Raw genomic sequence first — 22,147 nt, forward strand, 5'->3', positions numbered from 1 at the left:
GGTTCGTGCCCCGGTCCGGGAAGATCCCACATGCCGCGGAGCGGCTGGGCCCGTGAGCCATGGCCGCTGAGCCTGAGTGTCCGGAGCCTGCGCTCCGCAACGGGAGAGGCCACAACAGTGAGAGGCCCGCGTACCGCAAAAAAAAAAAAAAAAAATCAGGTTTTGGGGAAGAACATTTTAAAAACTTTTGAAAAAACATTCATTTGCAATCAGTGGTTTGTGAGCATTGAGGTTTATCAGATCCTGGTCGTATTGCAGCTCCTGGCTCCTGCCTGGCTCAGTTCAAGCCCAGTGAAAGCCCAGTTGGGTGGAGATTGTAGAGAAGAAGCAGAGGCCTGAAGAGCTGTCTATACAGCAGCGGCTGTTGTCAGGGATGGTAACTACCTGCAAACGAGCGCCCTCCAGAATTCAGGGTGAGGAAAACATGTAGAGGTTAAATGGCCAAGGAGACAAGTAAATCAAAGGAGAAGAATTCCCCATCTCTCCTTGTCAGGAACCCAGTCAGCCATCTTCAGTGGAGGTTTGGGCTCCATCTTCCCCGCTGTCCCCTGACAAACCTTTTAGAACTCATTATTCTAAGTGTTCGTTACAGCGTAGTGTTCTCTTAGAACGACTTGAGACCAGCATGGGCAAAATATCTGCTTTCATTGATCTGCACTTCAGAGCTACAGGAAGGGAAAGATGATTTAGTGCCTATTTTCAAAGAATGAAGGATCTTTTGTTCAGTTCTTGCCAAGGAGCAGACAAAGGAAGCGGGCTTCACCTGTAACAGGAGGGGTTCGTGTCAGACAGAAGGGAGATTTATCAGGCAGGGAGGATGGAGACACTCGAGTGAGTTATGGTATCTCCTTACCTGGAGATCTTCAAAGTAAGATATACTTCTCTCTGACAGGAGCAGTCGGGGTTGATGGTGGGGGGCGCGGATTCCTTGCTGGAGGCAGGGAAATGGACTTTAGTGACCTTTGAAGGTTGAGTCCAGCCTTCTGAGTCTAGGATAAACTAAGATGGGAAAATTTATGGTTTTGACATCCATCCTGTGAATAAATCTGAGCCTCTGCTGGAGTTTAGGAGAAAGAAGACTCCGGAAGCCTGCTCTGGCTTGACCACTCTATCAGTCCGGATTCCAGCAAGAAGCAGACGGCATATTCAACGCAAGATCATTTGAGAGAGGTTAATAAAGAGGCTATTGACAAAGGTTTGGGCAATAAGTAGAGAAATTACAAAGGACAGAGCAGTACCCTCTTACCACCTCCTGCTGAAAGGGATGAGGGGAGGGAGCCGTTATCAGAACCCAAAAGGAGAAATGAGGGCCATTGTGAGAAGGGCTGTGACCTTCTGTTAAGGAATGCCACTGGCCAGCGGGGACCTGGGGAGAGAGCCAGGGAAATAAATGCCCTGACATCACTCTCCTCCCCCCGCCCCCATCTGCTCTCTGGGCTTCCAATTGGCTGATCCCTGAAGACCTGAGGTCGAGGAGGCCCATTGATGAGGTCACACAGTCTGCCTCCTGAGCAGACAGTACTTGGAGAGGGGTGAAGGGTAGACCAGGAGGGGCAAGGACAGCTGACTGACACATCCATTGCTGGTCCTGTCACACAACAAAGTGCCTTTTACATGCCAAGCAGTGTTTTAGGCACTAGGAAGAGGGCAGTGAACCAGACATATCTGGAACTAACTGCGATTTAGAAGTGTACCCCACCCCTAAGCCCCTGTACGCACTTTAAGGTCACACACAGGCAGCTGTTAATATAAGGAAAGTCACTGAAACTCTGTGCCTCAATATCCTCATCTGTAAAATGGGAATAACAGTTGCGTCCCCTTCATGGGGTTGGGTTATATGTTTGAGTGCACGTAAAGCCCTCGGAAAGATGTATGGTATGAAGTAAGGGCTCACCCGGTACGTGTTGCTGTTCTTACTATTGTTATGCTATTGCTGTTTATATCTTTTAGCCAGTGTCTTGAACTCTTTCTCATCCTTGAATTCCTTCATTGTGCATCTCCTCCCTGGGCTCCCTCTCCGTTCTCCCTCTCCCTTGGGCATACCTGACCCCAGATTACCTGGCACATGATGCCTCCCTGGTTCTTACAAGGCCAAGGTGCAATTATTTGGTTTGCATGTCTATTTCCTCTGCTAGACTCTGTGCTCCTCTGGGATGATCTCAGGTACATGTCCTTCTCCAGCCCCAATTTCTGGCACAGGAGAGGAACTCAATAACGGTGGTCGAGTTTGTTTTTTGAATGACTTTGCACAAAGAGATTTTTGTAGTTTTAGGAACCAGAGTGTGGCCCAGGCCAGTGTTCAGAATCCAGGATGGTAGAAGTGAAGGTAGCAGGTGAGCTAGATGAAGCGATCTCAGGGCTCTAAGAATGCAGCTCCACTGCTCCACAGAGCCTGATTGGAAGCCCCTCCTCCCTGCCCTGGGACTGACTTCTATCCCAGGGGCATACATTCACAAGGGAAGAGGATGCCCACTGAACAGGACGGTAAGAACAGAAAGAGTTTTATCTGAGTTTTCAACCAGAATTATTCATTTTGCTCTTAAGGTGGCAAGCTGGCTTTTTTTCTTTCTTTCTTTTTTTGTCAGCAGTGGGTGGCAAAGGAGACAGAGTTCTTCGTCATTAAGGTGGACTCTCCTTTGCCTTCATTGTCCCTGTCAGAGAAAAAAATCAGGGATGCAGTTGGTGGAGAACAGTTCCTGAGGCACCTTTCACTTTGCCCCAGTTATTTTGGCCACAGCTTCCAGAGTCAAGGCACAAACACAAGGTGAGTTCCTTGATCCATCCCATAACAGTGTATGAGGCAGCCTTGGGATTGAATCCCATTGGGTCAACTTCCAAGGTCAAGAATATGCTTCCAGTTTAGTGGTGGAACTTGTTTATGCCACAGGGATGCAATCCACAAAATGGAGACTGTGAAAAACACTTCAGGACAAATGGCCCAGTTTCTTCAGCGAATAATTGCAAGGAAAATAAAAGAGAAGAAGGGGACCCTTCTCTTTAAATATTTAAGATACTTACAACCACTTAGTGTAGGGACTTTATTTGGATCCTTATTTGGACAAATTATTTAAAAAATCATAAGACACTTGGGAGTATTTGAACACTGATTGGTTATTTGATATTAAGGAATTATTATTAATATTTTGAGGTGTGAAAATGGTATTGTGAATACATTTTATAGAAGTCTGTTTTTTTAGAGGTGTATTCTGAAATATTTATGGATGAAATATATGATACATGAGATTTGTTTCAAAATAATCTAGGGGTGGTCAAGAAGTGGATGGAGTATAGAGGGCGTAGGAGTTAATTGTAAGAGATGAATAGCAGGTACATGGGAGTTCATTAATCAATTCTGTCTATGTTGTACATCACGGTATTCTTCCATAATAGAAAAAATTTTAAATGTGATAGAAATAAATGTACTGTTTGCTTGTTTACCAGGCTCCCTGAAATGAACTTGAAATTCAAACTGAATGTGCCAGATTGCAGCACTATTTACAATAGCCAGGACATGGTAACAACCTAAATGTCCAACAGCAGATGAATGGATAAAGAAGATGTAGCACATATATACAATGGAATATTACTCAGCCATAAAAAGGAATGAAATTCGGTCATTTGTAGAGATGTGGATGGACCTAGAGTCTGTCATACAGAATGAAGTAAGCCAGAAAGAGAAAAACAAATATCGTATATTAATGCATATGTGTGGAATCTAGAAAAATAGTACAGATGAACCTACTTGCAGGGCAGGAATAGAGACATAGACATAGAGAACGGACATGTGGACACAGGGTTGGGGGGAAGGGGAGGGTGGGATGAACTGGGAGATTAGGATGGACATATATACACTACCATGTGTAAAATAGATAGCTAGTGGGAATATGCTATAAAGCACAGGAAGCTCAGCTCGGTGCTCTGTGACCACCTAGATGGGGGTGGGAGGGAGGTCCAAGAGGGAGAGGATATAGGTATACACATAGCTGATTCACTTCACTGTTCAACTGAAACTAACACAACATTGTAAAGTAATGTTACCCCAATTTAAAAAAAAAAAGTGAATATAGAATGGCCTTATATGTTTCAGAGATAAATGGAAGCTTGTTCATTCCTCATAGGTCAAGGGAAGCACGATTTCTCCCCAGAAGCCGGTAAGACCGCTACACGTTAGCCATTTTTTAAAAACAAAGAACCAGAACTTGAAGGGTTAAAAAGATGCCTAGCACCACTTCTCTTGACCAACTCCCCTGCCTGATGAGAATGGATTTCCCTGGCCATTCACACTGTTGAGGGAAATAGAAACCAGAGCCAGGTGGGCCTAGACTCTAGCTGGGTTCTATTCTAGCCTAGTGCCTGATGCTTGGAACTGTGCTTCCCCACGCCTTCTCATCCATAGTCATTGACCCATTTGGGCCTTTCTCTCAACTGAGACTCAGAGAGAGGTGTAGTCACTTGTTTAATATCATATGGCCCATAAATGGTGAAAGTGGGACTCACACCAAAGTCCTCCAGTTTCAAGCCCAGGCTTCTAGACACTACACAATATTGTCCTCCCAGTGTCAGGGTTCCTCTCCTTAGGATGCACCAACCCCAGGCTGCAAATAATAATAGTGGTTATGTGGTTGGTACTGTACTGGGTGCTCTCATGCATTAATTCATTTAAGCCTCTTAAATGATCTTATAAGGTAGATACTATCCTTATGCCCATTTTACAGGCAGGAAAACGGAGGCCCCTAGTTTTGCATAACTAATAAAATGAGAAACCGAGATTTAAACCCAAGTGTGTCTGTCCTCAAACCTTTGACGATACTTTCTATGCTACTTCTTCCTACTTAGTGGAGGCAGGTGTCAGATGAAAGTTTTTTTCAGAATTTTCACCCAAATAGAGACCTGGAAATGACAAGGAAGAAGACTTATGCCATCAGTGCGCTGAAAGAATGCCTTAGCTCTACATTTTTCAATCACTTATTTTTTTAGTTACAGTATTCACACAGCATTTACAATGGGCCAGGCCACTGCTGGCCATTTTACAAATGTTAACTCATTAAATATTAACTCATCAAATACAGCAGCTTTGTGAGGTGGTCAGGTATTGTTATTCTTCCCATCTTACCAATAGGGAAACTGAGGTACTCACCAACACCACAGAGGTAACAAAATACGGAGCCAAGATTCAACCCAGGGAGTCTTGCGCCTGACCCTGTGTTTGATCTCTACATTGCCTTCACCCCAAACCTGGTACGTACAAACAATCTGTCCTAGAGTATGTCAGTGAGGGAGCAGTGTTATTGACTTTAACTCTAAGTCTTAACTCCAGATAACCGAGACCAAAGTTCTGCTACTGGCCAGAGTAATAACCGAAAGGTAGTAACTGATTCTGTCTAACATGGACTCCAAGGCATGTATGGGAGAAATTGATCTATTCACCTGAGTCAGAAATATGTTTTGAGGACGGACTATACCTTTTTGAAAGCTGCAATAATGAGAGAAAATATTAAATTTAATGGGATAAATCACGTACAGCACTTAGCACATAAAAGAGGTCAATACACAGTAGCTATTAACACCCTTATTAACCTCTCTGATCTGTTCACTTGTCTTCCACTCCATCACAGGAGCCACAGCCCAGGCGCCCTTTCTCTGGTTGCTGCAGTATGTTCTCACTGGCCTTCTCCACTCAGCCCACTCCCCACACTGCACCCCACCCCCGCAACTAGTCGGCAGTGGTGTTCTCCAGCCTTCCCTGAGAATGGATTATCCTTCCTGGTCCTGCTGAACCACGTGACATGCTCTGGCTGATGAAATGTGAGCGCAAGTGGTGTGTGTCAATTCCAGACGGAACTGTTAAAAGCCAGTGTGTGTCCTGCCATGCTCCTTCACCCCCATGCTGACATCCAGCAACGGTCCAGATGGTAGCCACTTTTCACCTTGGGTCCTGGAATGAGGAGATTCTATATAGAAGTCCCAGCAACCCTTGACAGACAAGCAAAATAAGATGTAAACTTTTATTGTTTGTTGTAAGCTGCTGCAGTTTTGGACCTGTTTGTGTCACAGCATAGATCTAGCCTAATCTGACTGATACATGTTTTATGATGCTCTTAGGGGGTAGGACAAAGATCTCTAATATGCTGGCAAGGCCCTGCAATATTGTGACCTAAACATGAAGCTTCATCTTGTACCATACTTCCTCTCTTTTTCTCCTCTTCATCCAAACAGGCCTTCTTTCAATCCCCTCCTAGGGCTACTACGGGCTCTTTGTACATGCTGTTGCCTCTGCCCAGAACATTCTCCCCACTGCCCACCCCCTTTGCTTGGTTAATTTCTGTCTTACCAGCCTCAATGGGCTTTCACAGCAATGTGTACATATCCTTTATAGCATTTAACACAACTACATGCTTACCTTTGCTGCTGTTTGTTTGAATAGTGCTTATTTTGCCTCCTAGGCTGTACACCTCCTAAGAATAGTTGCCCAGTCTTTACATACTTACTATCCCTAGCCCTTTGCATAGTCTCTGGTACATAACAGGTACTCAAAAAATATTTGTTGAATAAACAATTGAGTCAATATATTGTAGTGATTACAGGATGGAAGTTGGAGCCAGACTTCTTGGATTCAGATCCTACGCTGCCATGTATTTGTTGAATGACTTTGGGTAAATGATCCAATCTCTCTCTGCCTCAATTTCTTCATCTGTAAAAGGGGGATTAGAAATAGTAGTGATCCCACGGCGTGCTTGTGAGGATTAAACGGATTAAGATATGTATTTATTTACTTATTGTCTTTGGTCTCCAAGTCCACCCTTCCGTATGCTGTTCTGTGGGGCTGGTAGTTTTCTCACGACATTTTCCAGACTCCTTTGCCAGATGGCTCCGGTTAGATCTAGCCAGTGAGAGACCCTGGCAGGAGCCTAGGAGTAGGAAGGAAAGCAAGAAGGGACTTCCTTCTGGGTTCAGTTCCTTCCCACAATGTGACAGCTGCCAAGGATGGAGGCACAATCAGCCCCAGCTCCTTTCAACTCTCCCAGCACCAGTCAGGCTCTACTGCCTCAGAAGTGCTGATACCCTTGGCTGTGAACCCCTCGGCGGTCCCAGCCCCAGCTGCCCACGTCCTCTGAGAGGTCTGAGTATGAGCCATGTGGTGCCCCCCTCCTTCATGGTGACTGTTCTCAGTAAAGATCCAAACATCATCTGTGGGAGGTCCCTCCTTGGAGCTCCTAGGTTCTGGTAACCCGACCTTTCACTTTAGTTTCCCTAACTTCAGGGGTGGTGGCTGGACTTGTGTTGGAAAACCTATTAGACCCTTTTCCTGGTTCCTGCCTGGGCCCTAACTGATGCAATATCTAAAGCACTTAGAACAGTATCAGGCACATAGTAAGCACTATGTGAGTGTGAAGTTTTGCATTTGCCTAAGTAGGTAAAAAAGCCAATATGGCCCATGAGAACCCTGTGAAGGGCACAAGGTGCCTGACATCCATCAAGGATAATGCAAACGCCATGGTGCAGAAAGACCGTCTGTCTTCCGGGGAAACTCCAATCCACACCCGTAACTGTCACTCAAACACTACCACCCAGGTATGATTTAAAGCAAATGATGACACAGCTTCCATAGCATTAGCAATTTTTTATTTTCCTTTTTTGTTGCATAGGAAATGCAGTACTTGCTTCCAGTAATTGTATTGTAATGTGAGAAGGTGGTAGCGCTAATGGTTGAATACAAGAGTTAAACTAATCCACACCAGCTCAAAAAACCTGTGGAGATTTAGTTGACTAAGAATGGACGCCCACAGTGATTCTCAACCAATTACAAATTTTCACAGAACACAGTCAAACTAAAAGGGTAACTATGAGAGTCAATACAAGTATACTAGAGGCACAGGGGGCCCGGCTCATAAAAAACAAATGTCAAGCCAACTTATTAACACGGGGGTGTTTAGTGTCACAACAGCTCTCTCATCACTGGAAGTGTTTAATCCCCTCCCCGCACAATTTGAAATGAAAAAAAAAACCGAGGTATCTTGAGCAGACAGATTTTTAAGGGTGGTGGGAAAAGCCCCTGGTGAACTTTGTTCTGGTAAAAGGTCAGGGCAGTAGGGGAGGGGGTCGTGTATTTGCCTTTGAAAGTCTTCCTTAAGGACCTCCTAGAATCTGATAAAGCTCCAGCTCTGGGTCTAGCTAGTACCTCAGTGGTGACACTACCAAATGCCTTTGCAGTGCAGAAAGGCAGTTGGAGACCAGGGAGAAAGGGCAGCTCTCTCAAGCCTCCATCCCAACGTAGCCAGTGGCCTTGTGGCCTTCGGTTGAGATGTTTGAAAAAAAAAAAAAGTGCTAAATTATAGACTCTTACTAAAAAAAAATTTAAAAAAATTAGAGTAACACAAATCGAATCAAAAAGGGAAGAAAGCTTGTGTTATTTTAAGAAGCTGAGCATAAAAACAGCAGGAAAAATAGCCCCATTCATCGGACACCATTCGTCCTTGAAACCACCATGCAGAGACACAAGTTCACATCGCACACCCTGGGGAGTATTTTCCACCCTGAAGGTGCTCTGGTTGGATTAGAGGTGGCACTTCCACCATACATGCTTGTGGTCCAGACATACTTCGGAAATTGTGTTTTTTTAGTTAAATAGCATCAGGAGTCCACAAGTGGAAATTCATGATGCCTGGCACACAGGCAAGGTCCTGACCCTCACATGCTGCTGCCTCCCCCGTGACCATGCTCAGTGGCAGGTGGTCCCCCTTATCTTTCTGAGCATTTCTGGTATCTGCTCCCCATTTCCCCGGTCGCCTAATTTGATTATGTAACCCTTTGGGGCATAAAAGGCAGATCAGTGCTGGCTTAGGAAAAAAAAAAAATGAGATGAAACATTTCATTTGGGAAGCAAGTCAGTTCAAATTTAGACCCCCCCCCCAAAAAAATAGTTATATTTTAAAAATGCCGTGTTAATAGCCAATTTCTTTTTCTTATGAATCGGGCCCAAAGTTTGTACAGAGTTTTATTTTTGAAGAAAATATTGCAACTGTGCATGAACCTAAATAGCCACGTGATCTCATAAAGATTTTTTTTTTCTTTTTTTTTTTTTTTTTCCTTTTAATATGAGGAAGTCTGGTGTGAAGACGGATCAAGCATGGGTACCTGGCTGAACATTGTCCATTAAGAAAACGCTTCAGGATCAGCAAAGCTTCAGTCGAGGGTGAAGGAAAATGTCCCTCATTTGGAAATGTCCTCAGTGTCTTCAGAGCAGAGTTCTTGAAATTCAAATGGTCGTTTTGAGACAAAAGTCTTGCCAGGGACTGATTTCTGAAATCAAACACCCATGCTTGTCCCCTAGGAAAAAGAAAACAAAAAACAAAAACGAAAACAAAAACACAAGTAATACTGAATTAAGTAAATGTATACCTCCAAAATACTGAAAACAGCCGAAATCAAGAAAAGACAGAATTTGCATTCTCAGTGAAATACCTTTAAACCTAGCTGACAAGAACCAAGTCAGAAAAAAAGACTAACATAATTTTGAGTAATATTCATACAGTTCACTAAGCATTATGGAATAGCATGCATTAATATTGTACGGTTATTTTACATCACCTATACCAGAAGGTCCTGACTGACAGACAGCGAAGGCTACCGGTGTAGAAAAAATCTTACTTCAGAAGAGCAATATAATACAGATTTCACAGGCACTACATTTTAATATATCAGGTATTATGCTGGTTTTCTTATAATTCTTTCTGTCCTAAAGCTGGCATTATAACAATGACCAAAAAGGCAAGGATTGAAGTAAACGGAAAGTAGATACCAAAGTTGATATAGTTTTTCTTCAGATAGATTAGTGCATAGTTCTCATGCAGATAAACACTGCTATGCATTTACACTGTTGGAAAGCAGAGTGAATTGAGCCCAAGTTGTCACATTTGTGTAAATCATTTTGTCAGCCTGTAATAGCACCATGTAATGGATTTGCATTAAACATTAAATTGATTTCAGAATTGGTGACACAGTATTCACTACAGTTAAGTGCTATGGAATAGCTTCAATGTTACCTGCTATATATCAAAGCAATTTTCATCCCACTGCTTTTTTATTGGAAAAAATAAAAGGAAAACATACACGACACTAATTAGACGAATGCACAGCCTTGGACGTGGAGAAGGCAGAGCGGGTTTACTGTCAAACAGTAAATACATGCATTGACTTCAGGACGAAATTGGCCTTGGAAGCTGATTTGAATGAAAGCTGTGCTGGGGGGCAGTGCAGCTTTCTGAGACTGTCTTATGTCTTAGGACAGATCTCGGGGCGTGGGTGGTGAGGTGCCACTGAAGCTCTCCGTACATTACCATGCCAGTTGTGTTTTAAATTTGTTCTATGGAGGCCTGCTACCAAGAAAAAAAGAAAGAAAGAGAGAAAGAGAATGAGAGAGAGAGAGAGAGAGAGAGAGAGAGACCACCACCACTATGGACAAACAGATATGATGCGAAGTACATTAAATGACATTCTTAGAAACTCCCTCCCCCCCAAAAAAATAATCACAAGAAAAAAAAATTTTTCTTAATCCAGATTTCATAAATACTTTATGACACTGTAACTACAGAGTTCAAAGCCTATGAGGATAAGGGTTCGAAAAGTGAAAGACAAACTTTTTGAGATGGGTTTTGCATCTTCTGATGGGCTGCCTGAATACTGTGACTCTGGGAAGTCTGGGTTCCTTTACACTTCACCAGTCAGAGTATGAAGAATATAAGCTTTGGGAAGTGTGCCTTGGCTTGCCCGTAGCCCACGCCTGACTATGGGTAGGGAGGAGCTGTCATGCCAGGGTGTGAAGAAACGGAAAAGTTAGTTCAAACCTCAAAGGAAAGAAAAAGACTGTGGGATGGATAGAGTGGCATTGGAAAGAGGTCCTCTGCCCATGAATAATCAGACAAGGAGCGTTTTAGTGGCAAGGGGACGGGCCAGAAAAAAAAAAGTATACAGAAAAATATGATTTAGTGTTTGTGCCTCTGACATCAGTTCCCAAAGAAGAAAATGGAGAGTTATTTGAGGGACTTATCTTTGCCAATATTGTTAATGCCATTTGACGGGAGAGAAAAAATTCAAATGGGTCTCAGAATCAAGGGCTGGGCCTTCAAACACGGATGGCCCTCAGTCTGTCAGTCTACACACCCCAGGTAGCAAAGTCTTCCTCAAAAATCTTCGCTTGACTTTGAGTCTAAAAAGGTTAAACACTCATATTGTTGGTGTTTCTTTTTTCCTGCTTGATCACAACTGAACTAGTTTCCTGCTGCTTTCTGGACAATGAAACATGAACAAAAATATAACTTAGTGTGTTTAATACTTAACCCCTGTTCGTTATCACCCTAGACTGCCTCCCTAATGTTTTAAAGCCTTTAAAACATTTTTTTCCTGCAAATCTGTTCAGAGTTCCCTAATTTTAGCTTCATCAAACTTAATACAACAAAATACCTTCAAAAATACAGCATACCTGTAACGTCCATTTACAATGGTTTTTCAGTAGACCTATACTTCTCAAGCATAGGAATATGCTATACCATTGAGAGAGAAAAAAAATAACTGTATTTAAATACTTACAAAAAAAAAAAAGGAAACAGGAAAGTTTTAAACTTAAATCCAGTTCCCAAAGGGAGGGGGGGCAGGAAAGAAAGAAAAGCCATTCTATGAACGCTGCCTTTATAATGAACAATCAGAAATTTCACTAGGCTAATTTGACAGAAATTTTTCCTCATTTAAACAACATTACAAAAGTCCTGCATTATAAAATAGGGTAGAATAAATCAGTGTAATCAATAAAACTATACAACAATACAAATTACATATCTTCTGAGTGGGCAGTTAATCTCTCTCTTTGCAGTCATGACTACAACATGCTCACTAAAAACAACTAAAACTGCCCAAACTATTGCTTAGTTTGTTTTGTTTTAAAAAAAGGGTGCAATTTTATTGTATATACAACCAATTTACTGGTAATACCTTGGCTTATCGCAAGGTTCTGACAAAATGTTTGTCTAGGCTTTTTTCCCTTCACTGTGAAGCACTGAAAGCTGCTATTTTTTTTCTTTTTTTTTTTTCTTTTTCTTTTTTTAGTGCACATATGTCATAATAAAGTAATGCCCAGCTAAGTGCTATAGGGGAAGGCAAAGTATGCTGGCTGGCTAGAGGAAGTGACACCATATACTGACAATCACACCATACAACAGCGCCAAACGACTATTCAACCACTTATCAGACACATATGAAAATCCAAAATGTTTTATTTTATTTTTTTTTCCTTAAATAGAGATAACCAGTAAACAATTTTCAGAACTTGGAAGTTTAAAAACGTGCATATAAAAATGGGCATTATATACTTTGTATTGAATGTGGATTGACTGCAGTCTGCTAAGAAAAATGGGGTGTGGGAGCTGAAGAAAAGGGAAGTTGTCTTTTTTTTTTTTTTAAGGCTTGCTTGTGAAAGGAACAGTTGTAAAAACAAAATTGCTTGAAGCAGGGTCAGCTTAGTGCTTCACAGTTTGACTGCTTCTCTAAGAGGAGCCCTTCCTGCGCACGTGCATTCAAAAATCACAAATAAAGTACAAAGACAGACACCTAAAACACACTGCGTCAAGTGCAGCACCGACTTTGGTCAAATAAAAAAAATAAAAGAAAAATTAATCATAGCTAAGCTTTTCTACACGATATAAGCAGGTATTGCATATTTTCATATATCTGGGGGCGGGGAGGGGAATAAAGGAAGACTCCAAATAAATTGTAAAATGCAGCAACATCCAAAATACTGATATTCTAAGCATCTACAGATCTCAGAATAGCACTGCCACTGACCACAGAGGACAATAAAGACTACTCCTATCTGCGGAACAACTAACTCTCTATTTAGTTCTAGATGTTGAAACTGACAATGGCTGACATAAAAGTCACATTTACAAAAAGTGTCTCCAAATGCTTGACTAGGGAAAAACCCCTTTCAATAGAGGAGTATGTGCAACAATTCCACAAATAATCGCTATCCAGGGCAAGGCACATTGATATGGAATTTTTGTTTTCGTGCAAATTAAGGAAAAAAAACAAAACAAAACAACATTGTTTCGGGGGGGAAAGATGAGGAGCAAAGTGTCTTCCCAAGAATTTCAGTTACTTGATTGTATAGGACAGTAGTAGAACCCTTCTGAAGGGCTGAAAAACATAGTTTAAAGGCAAGTGCCTAGAGTAGGGATTACAATATTGTGTCTTAATGCACTCTACTTTATCCTACATTAGCTATATAAAAATTAGTTACTAACACTAGAACATGCAGAGACTTTCTCTGATCAGCAGGGCTTGCCAACCAGAACGTATATATATGTATAGTATAGGAAACCTTCTTGAAGTTGCATGGGAAGCAAAGGGGTGCTTCGCTGTCTGGTAGAAAAATCACTTGCACTTTTTTTTGTTATTTTTTTGTTTGTTTTTTGTGGTTTTTTTTTTTTTTTACATAAGATACAGGACATTTGGGGGTGCAAACTTTTTTTTTTCCCTAACAAGTACCCTTGATCTGAATGGGCACCAGCATTTGTGTCAGTATTGGTTTCATTATTATTATTAATATTATTTTCCCATAGCCCAGTTCAGGGGCGCAAAGGTCTTTAAAATTTCTGGACAATCTCTGGAACAATGAAGTGTCTGATAACTGATAAATCCTATGTTGCCTGATACATGTAAAAATTTTCAGAATTGGCATAATCCATTATAGTGACTTCTAGCTTATAAAATTAACAGATACCATGATTTCATTTTAGTTATGTGCTTTGATAACAGAAAATAATTAATTAGCATTTAATGTAGTTAACATATTGTGGTAAAAGCACCATTAGATTTGTTTTTTTGTTTTTTTTTTTAAATTTTCCTTCAGTTTTTAAAGGGATACAAGTTTAACAATAAAAAACATAAAAAGCAAAAATAGCTCCCCTTTTTCTTGCAAGGCTGTTTTTTACCCCAATAATTTAGAGTCCTGGGGTGGAAGGACTTGAAAAACAAAAATAGAATTTTCAACAATCTCTATCTTACAAAGATATTTAGCTATCCAATGAAATTGCACTTTACTCAATTCAAAATTCGATTGTTTTGATTGATTCCTGTCAGTTTCTGTCAAAACAGACCATCTTCCCCATTTCCATGTGAATTTGTGTGTCATTGTTGAAATTGTTGAAAAAATGTTTTTTTTTTTTTTTTTTTTAAATGTAAGTGCAGCATTTCAAAACTTTTAAAAAACTGAATAGTAGTAGTAGTAGTTTGCCATTTTCGGAATTATTCTGCAACGTGAGTGGATTCACTGTCCTTCCGGGCCATGTTATCTAGTTTACTGCTGACTGCTGAACCAAACCGAACTAAAAGAAAAAATAAAAAAGGAACATAACTGCGTTTTCTTTTTCCAATATGTTACAGAAAAACATTGCCCTTTGACTGTCCCGTAAGTTATATATTGCAGATCTCAGCTACTACAAAAGACTTAGCTCTCCATGTGTCTCCTGACTGCTCAAGGAGGCTCACACCTGTGTGGGTAAATTCATGAAATACTGTGAAACAGCCGGGCTCCGTAAAGAAAGTGTGTCACAACGGGAAGTCAGTGAGCAAGGGTAGACCTTCTCCAGCCATATCGCCTAATGCTCACACTACCACGGAAAACTCTTCAAATGTTACAAAGCCCAACCATTTCCAGCACCATATGAGAAAATTACAACAGTCCCTAAAGTATTAAAAAAAAAAATCCCAAAAGGTTATGGCCTTTGCTGTTGGACCATAATGCTCGCTGTTTCCATGTACAAGTTGATTTGATTCTCCCCTTCCAGTGACAGTGAAGTTGTAACTGCGCTGGGTTGAGGATGCGTCCATGTTACAGAGTTGAGAAGGGGTCAGGTGGTCTGTCTGGTGGATGGTGGGACGCTGCGACTTTTATCCCAGGTACCAGGACTGGAAGACAAAAGGAAAAGTGCAATTAGAGGCACGATTTGGAAAATAACACATTTTAAAAGTTGCCCTTCCAACGGTGAAATCAAGATCTACGTTAGGGACGAAGAGGGGATTCACTGGGAAAAGTCAAGGAATGAAAAGAGTAGTAAATCTTGAGACACTGAAACTGATCTCACTTTTCTGAAATTGAAATTCAATGCCTTTGTTGGGGTTTGCCAATGTTTTGAGTGTGTCTTACAAAATAAAGTATTTATGTCCACTTGATATACATATATGGGTTTTGCAGTCTGGAGAGGGCAGCTATAGGATGGCAGGAAGCTTCATCATCTGGTTTTTGATTGAACCCTCAGCACCTAGCACAGTGCCTGGAATAGAAGCTTCTCAATAAAGAAAAGTTGAATGAGTGGAGAATGGGCGAGGGGAGAGGTTTTGCGTCATGATGAGTGTCTTCTCTGATGAATTTCACAACGTCTCCTTTTCAATGAGATGTTATTGCCACATTCTTGTAACAGGCACAGATGATCAGCAGTGATATAAGAGTAAATGGAGCTATAGTAGAAAAAGTGCTGTACCAAGAATCCTGGGTGCTTTTGGACACGTCACAGCATCTCCTACTCAATTTCCTTAGATGTACATGAGGTACATTTTATGATGTAAAATGCTCCTCTCAAGCTCAATCTTTCTAAAATAATGTTCTCAAAAATGACATAAAATAATCATGTGATATTAAGATTTCATCCTATTAGCTACCGTGATGTCCAAAGGAAAAAAATGAGGTCACCTGCATAGCCCTCGTTCATGCTTTCGTTCATTCGACATTTATTTAGACCCTTCCATATACCTGCTGGGCCCAGTTACCTTTTCCTTTCATAAATCCTTAGGTGATTAGCTTTGGGCAATAGTCTGGTGATAAGTCACTCTATATGCTGGCACTTCTTCTATGTTAGCTAAACAAAGTGACCAATTATGGTCTAATAGCAGAGTCAGTTTCACAAGTGAAATAAAGTATACGGCTTTTGACAACTTTTCTCCAGAAATACCCTACCAAATTCACCACATTTATCATTATTCACAGAAAAATCATCAACCTCTAGCAAAAGTGAATGCTTCCGAAATTTCTGAGTTGACAGCATCAGAAAGGGTTACATTTGGGTTGATTCAGTCAGATGAAGGCTCATCCGTGTCCAAGAGATTCAATTAGGTAAAGCAGGGACTCGTTTGATCCCAGGATAAATGGCGAAGTGATAGCTACATGGAGGTTGGGATAAGATTTCCTGGTCACACAAGCTACCTTTGATCTCCAGAGGACTTGAAAAAAACCTAAGCCTAAACCGAAAAACTACTCATCCTGTATACTTTTAGATGTTATTCTTTGACCACATGCTTTGAGGAACACAATAAAGCCTCTTGTGTACTGAAAGGAAATCATCCTGGCAAATACACACAGCCTAAATCGAACTGGACAAAAGGAAGAAGAGGGGGGAAGAGAGACGCGGGGAGGCAGACTCCAAACTGTTATTTCTAGTGGGCCTCCCGGTTAGCTGACGTGGATCCTAGTTAGAGCCGAGTCCCCCTCTAACAAAAGTCTCAAACTTTGGGTGCGGCGAATAATGCTTACAATTTCTGTTCTCACACTTTCTAAGTCAGTTGTGAAATTCCAGACTTCTTAAATCTGACACTGTGTTGTAGCTCTTGAAGCAAGCACCTGGGACCCAGTGAGTCAGCAGGGGGAGTAGTTTTCCATACCACAGTTTCTGGACACAACCTTGGTGCACTACAAAAATCTGCAGTGCCTCTACGCTTCTCTTAAAAAGCAAAGCAAAGGAAAAAAAAAGTTTCTTCACACATCTTACTATTCAGTGTGTGCCTTGCCGACAAGGTTACCCCAGAGCAGCTCTGTAATCCTTCACTGAAATAGGCTTTATTGATTGCTCTGGTCTATTGTTCTCTTTTCAAGTCCCCCAAGTTCAAGTTCATCCTGGTGTTACATCATGTCTGGTTGCTAAGAGCAACCAGACAGACCCAGACGTGACTATCATTAGCAAGAAACCCTCCGCTCTCCTCCCACCAACCTTCCAGTGGCTCTGACGTAGCAGGCTCACTGCAAACACATTGAAGTATTTATTCTGCCTAATTTATGACCTACACAGCAAGCAAGACCCCCACTCCAAAAACCAACACTGTTGTATATTTAATTAATCTGTCTTTCTCTGGCACTTGGGAAAGTTAGACAAAGGACTAATTATTGTGTTTCATTCTCCACACTTTTCTTTTGGGGGGTGAATATTTGCATGGGAAAGAAAACTACAGGCCCAGCCTTGGCCACCCACCCCCACTTTTTCTTTTTGCCCTATTGACATTTCATGAAATACTTTAGCTGCTTAAGGGAATTATAAAAAAAATGCGATGTGAATGTTACTCCTCTGAGCTGGTATTCAGTAACACAAATCAACTCATGACATGTTTAAATTTAAATGCTAACCACACACTCTCAGAGTTACTTTAAAGGTTAGTTTTTAATCAATAGAAGTTGCTGACTCCTAGTTTTTGAGCCGCGCACTGCAGCTCTTGGGCTTTTGTCTAACCTTAAAGCTTTCAAACTTTTTTTTCCTTGGGATGATTTTAGCAATGATTTGCAGACACAGAAGGCTATTGTGCTCTGACCAGCAACATGTCACCAGAGGAGCGAGTTGCCCTGGGGTGGGGTGTCAATATGGCTCCTGAAGGCCTGGGTTAGGGGTCTTTAAGAACCCGTGAAAAAAACTTAATTAACCCTTTCAGGCCCAAACCAAAACCTATTCTCAAACTTTTTCACTCCTATAATTTGACCATTAGTCCTTATTTCAACATTACACTAATCTTCATGACAATTAACCCGGCTACTTGACCAAAGCTTTCCAGAATGGGAAGTCAGCCGGTTAGGGGAACTACACAGGGATTTTTTTTTTTTTTTGAATGAGGGCTCTTTGATTAAATAATTTATCTGTAGAGATGGCAGATAAACAATTATAATGCTAAAAAAAATCCATCCATTTCATCAAATGTTCTCATGATCAGTTTGTAGCTGAAGACCTTCCGAAGTCCGTTATGGATGAGCGTGATAGTCGCACGTGTGTAAGCCACTTGACTTCTAAAAACTTCCATGAACTACGAATGACGTCCAATGAACAAGATAATGTTTGGAAAAGCCCATTTTTCTCTTGTGATGTTTTATTATAAAATCTATTATTCAAGCAGTGCAAGTTTCAAAACATTACTTGACGAATAATTCTGGGCATTTTCTTCTTGGAACGTACAAGAAAAATATTAAAGAAATCTGAGATTGTTAAATTGGTGGGGTTGAGGAGAAAATCACTGGGAAAATGTTGCCACATTAAACAAAATTCATTTATGGAGAGTCAAAAAATTGTCTTCAGATATTTACTGACATAAGCTTAGGTTTCATATGGTTTCTGCCTTCATATTTTATAGCCCTTCAATCTAACCTCCTGTATCCAGATGAACTACAAAGGAATCTCTGTCCCTTATCTGCAGTGAGTTCCAATATTACAATACAATATCGGAGGATGTTATCTTGATACATTTACATTAAGGAGGTAAACACAGAGCTTTGATCTGTTTTTTTTTTTCCTTTCGAACTCTCAGCTATAGTAGTTTCGGAGGTCCATAAATCCACACTCCCACGGGGGCTCGAGTTAAGTAAAATTACTCTGTTACATTCACAATTTCTACAGTTTGGGATGTGCTAAAGGAGGAGGGGAGGGGGCTGGAAGAGGGGGGAATTGTCCTCTCTCAGCGTTCAAGGTGAAACATCAAAAGAAATCTGCAGTCCAGGACCAGAGCTCAGCTTTCCTCTTCTCCAGTCAAATGAAGAAGTAATCTCATCAGGTTGGAAAGTGCTGACTAAGGATTTAATAAAGTGCCTGCAGATGTGGCGTCTCTAAGGTATTCAACTCATGTAATGCAAAACAGCTCCACACTGAATGTGCTTATAAAATTTCATTTAACCATTGCAGCGCGACTTTTTTTTTTTTTTTTTCACCTTTCTCTAAGGAGTTTTATCACACTTCCCGCCCCTTAATTTACAGCTCCATGAAAGTTCGAATCCCATTCTGCCAGGATTCTGGAATACTCACAGTAGTCAGGTTTTATGAACCATAAACAACATCTATCCGGCTGCATCGTAAGCAGGAAGCCTGAAATGGCTCTTGGTAGCTTTGAAAGCAGTCTCTTTCCTTTCCTATGTTGTAGGGAGAGCAATTAGGAAACTGAGGTTACTTTCCAAAATTTGGTCAGGAGGGTGCCTAAGACATGGTTGATGAAGACTCAACTTCTTAGTTAACACCAAACATTCTAATGCAAATAACGACTTTTAAAAAGGCTTTTCATTACACTTTTCACTAAGAGGGCAGGATGTATATTTTAGAAACAAAAGGAAACGCAAGTCTGTTTGAGATAGCTATATTTCACTTTAACCAAAAAAAGGAGAGGGTGCTAGGGGTGGGGGTGGGGAGGGCGGAACAGACTGTGACGCAGCAGAATCTGTTTTTCAAATTAAAAAGTTAAACAAAAGGCCTCAAGGGCAAAGTTGAACGCTGCGGAAGGAGGTTGTTAATGTGGAATCCAGAACTGGGTGTGACACTTTGCTTTCTTCTCCAGGCAAGGTGGGTTATTTCAGGACATTCACACACAGAAAACAGAAACACACAAATACAGGGAGGCTTCGGCCCCCAGTCCCCACTCCTTCCTACTCCATCAGCCCCCCAAGAGGATGCTGCCAACCAGTATTGCATGAGTTGCGGTCAACGTTTTGACTTCTCTCTTGAGAAGATGCTATCTCTGCTGGGTCACACTAATCCAGTTAGTCATTTTTGGCTTCCAGCTCTTGTTGGATGAGCTCAAGCCCACCGTTTAGCCCAAATGAGTTGTCCTTGGCAAATGAGCCAGAGGTCTGGTAGCCTTCCCTGCCCGCTTCTAATCCAATGGAAATGGACAGGGCCTCGGAGTGCACTCCTGGTTTCTCGCATTAGTATACATCATTTGGGAGTACTTCATCACTTACGTAACAAGTACTAGCATCTACTGTGTGCTTTGTTTGCTAGGCTCTGGGGATGAGTACAACCAATACGGTACCTGCTCTTAAGGAGTTGCCCTGCAGAAAGAAAGCACTGCATTTTAGACTTCTATATCCTTCAAGAGACCAGCCACCCTGATCTTCTCACAGTTGGATCTTTAACAACTTATGTCAGCTGATAAGGCTGAGTATCCAATGTCTGAGGGACCCAGGACCTAGTCCCACTTTTTCCACTGACTAGTTGTGTGACTTCAAGTAAGCAGGACTCTGTCCTCTGATCCTCAGAGGACTACTGTAGGGCCATTCTGCATTCCATGAAGGGAAAGCAGTTTTTCTAACACTGGCTCCTTCTGACAAAGGTGACACGCTGTACCCAGGTGTCAGTTATTGGTCTTGCCAGCCATGGGCTTTGATCTCTGCAGCCATTTTTCTTGTGTGATTTTGTTAATTAAAGAAAGCCTGTTTTCAATAACACTAAACCAAGACTTGTTTATAGTACAGGAAACTACTAAAATGTTAATGGGCAGTGACTGGCCCTGCTTACCTTTGCGACCTTATCTTTTCACTGCTTGTACTCAACACTTGTGCAGTGTTAACCTTCTTCCAGATCCCCCAAAGCCAAATACTTTCTCTCTGCTGGGCCTTGGCGCAGGGGTCCCCCTCTCCTTGGCTTTGCTAATGCTTGCTAGTCTTTGCTGTCTCAGATTATCAGTCCCTTCTTCCAAGGGGTCTTTCTCCAGGCCTTTAAGTCCTGGGGTTTTACCTCTGTCCCAGTCACTGAACTGTCATTACCTATTTTTTTCCCCCAAGAAAACGAACTGTCTTCTTGCATGTGGCATCTCCAGCGGCTTAATAAATACTGTTGAATAAAGGAAGAAAGGAAGAAATGAGGTATCTCAAAGGCTCCCAAAGCCTGGTGCCGGTTACTCCAACAAGGCATTTAGATGGGTGATTTCTAGCATGGCTGTGCTTATGCCCCATCCATGCTTATGCCTCATGTCCACATCTCCCCAGGTGAAGGTGCTCTCCCCAGAGAGACACAGGTCTCCACAAGCCGCCCCGGGCAGTTCTGACGGAAAAGCTCTTGTGACGGGGCCAACTGCAGCCAACTGCGGCCGTAGCATGTGCAATAGTTTTGTAACATGGACCGCGGCCTACTTACTACGAGCGCAGAGGAGTTGTCCAAACCACCACTCCCTGGAGAGTGACCATGCTGCTCCCGGCCAAGACCTCCGTTTGGTTCAAACCTCAAGACGGGAAAACACTAATCTTTTTACCCAATAAGCCATCCAGCACCTCCAAACCTTGAGAGTACACACACAATCCAATTATTCCAACGGTCGTTCCAAAGTCTGACTCTTTCACCGTATTCCAACTTGCCCTAGTGTCTGCCTCACCATCAAGTAAAGTTCTTTTTTCTGGTTTCCCTGTACGTTTTTATCAAGTAATCTTTTACCTTGTGAAACCAAAGACTTCCGAATTAAAAACTGCACTCCGGCCCACTCACGTTTGCTCTGCCGACTTACTGGACGGCTGAGTGCACGTGAGAGGTGGGACACTGGAGTCAAGAGTTAACAGAATCCCATCATTTAACTAGTACACCATTACATGCTAGTTAAGTGATCTTAGGTAAGTTAGTTAGCACCCCTGCGTCTCAGTTTTAGACTCCGTGAAATGGAGATAACAACTTTATCAGTTTTCGTGGGGACCGAATGAGCTAATGCCTGGAAAGAGACAAGTACAGAAAAGCCAAAAGCCAGGGTAGATGGATTCTCTAACTATAAAGTGTGTACAGGCCTTCAGGTCCACAGGAGACCTACGGGGGACCAGTTCCCTTGGAAAGGCATTGATCAACAAGGCGGCTTTCTCTCATTTAATGATACAATTTCTTAGTTAAAGGTAGCAGTTGCATCAGTTCCATTTCCCCAGTTGCAGAAGAAAGTTCTTGAGAAAATAAAAATCTGTCTTTAATTGCGGTATTAAAATCAGAGCAGCGAAACCAACTGCACAAAAGGAATTGGCTCAAGTTTATGAAAGGCATTTGGGCCCTTGCCTTGCAAGGCTGAACTGCATGCCTTGGAAGTTGGGGATGAGGGGGAGAGGGGATCCGGGGTC

General features: G+C 41.9%; 1 protein-coding gene across 11 annotated transcripts in view; it reads right to left on the bottom strand.

Annotated features, from left to right (window-relative positions):
- Positions 1-7,567: 7,567 nt before the first annotated feature.
- Positions 7,568-22,147, bottom strand: part of NFIA (nuclear factor I A) — a 381,629-nt gene continuing 367,049 nt past the window's right edge. For 2 of the 11 annotated variants that reach the window (XM_055084571.1, XM_055084578.1), the window contains one exon: positions 7,569-14,958. In XM_055084571.1, coding sequence (XP_054940546.1) covers positions 14,941-14,958 — 18 coding nt within the window. In that variant the 3' untranslated portion in view covers positions 7,569-14,940. Of the gene's footprint in view, positions 14,959-22,147 lie in introns of all 11 variants that reach the window. The other 9 variants (XR_008617261.1, XM_055084572.1, XR_008617263.1 and 6 more) reach the window with 7 other exon arrangements.

This window comes from Physeter macrocephalus, chromosome 4 (assembly GCF_002837175.3).
Source record: "Physeter macrocephalus isolate SW-GA chromosome 4, ASM283717v5, whole genome shotgun sequence".
NCBI classification, from domain to species: Eukaryota; Metazoa; Chordata; class Mammalia; order Artiodactyla; family Physeteridae; genus Physeter; species Physeter macrocephalus.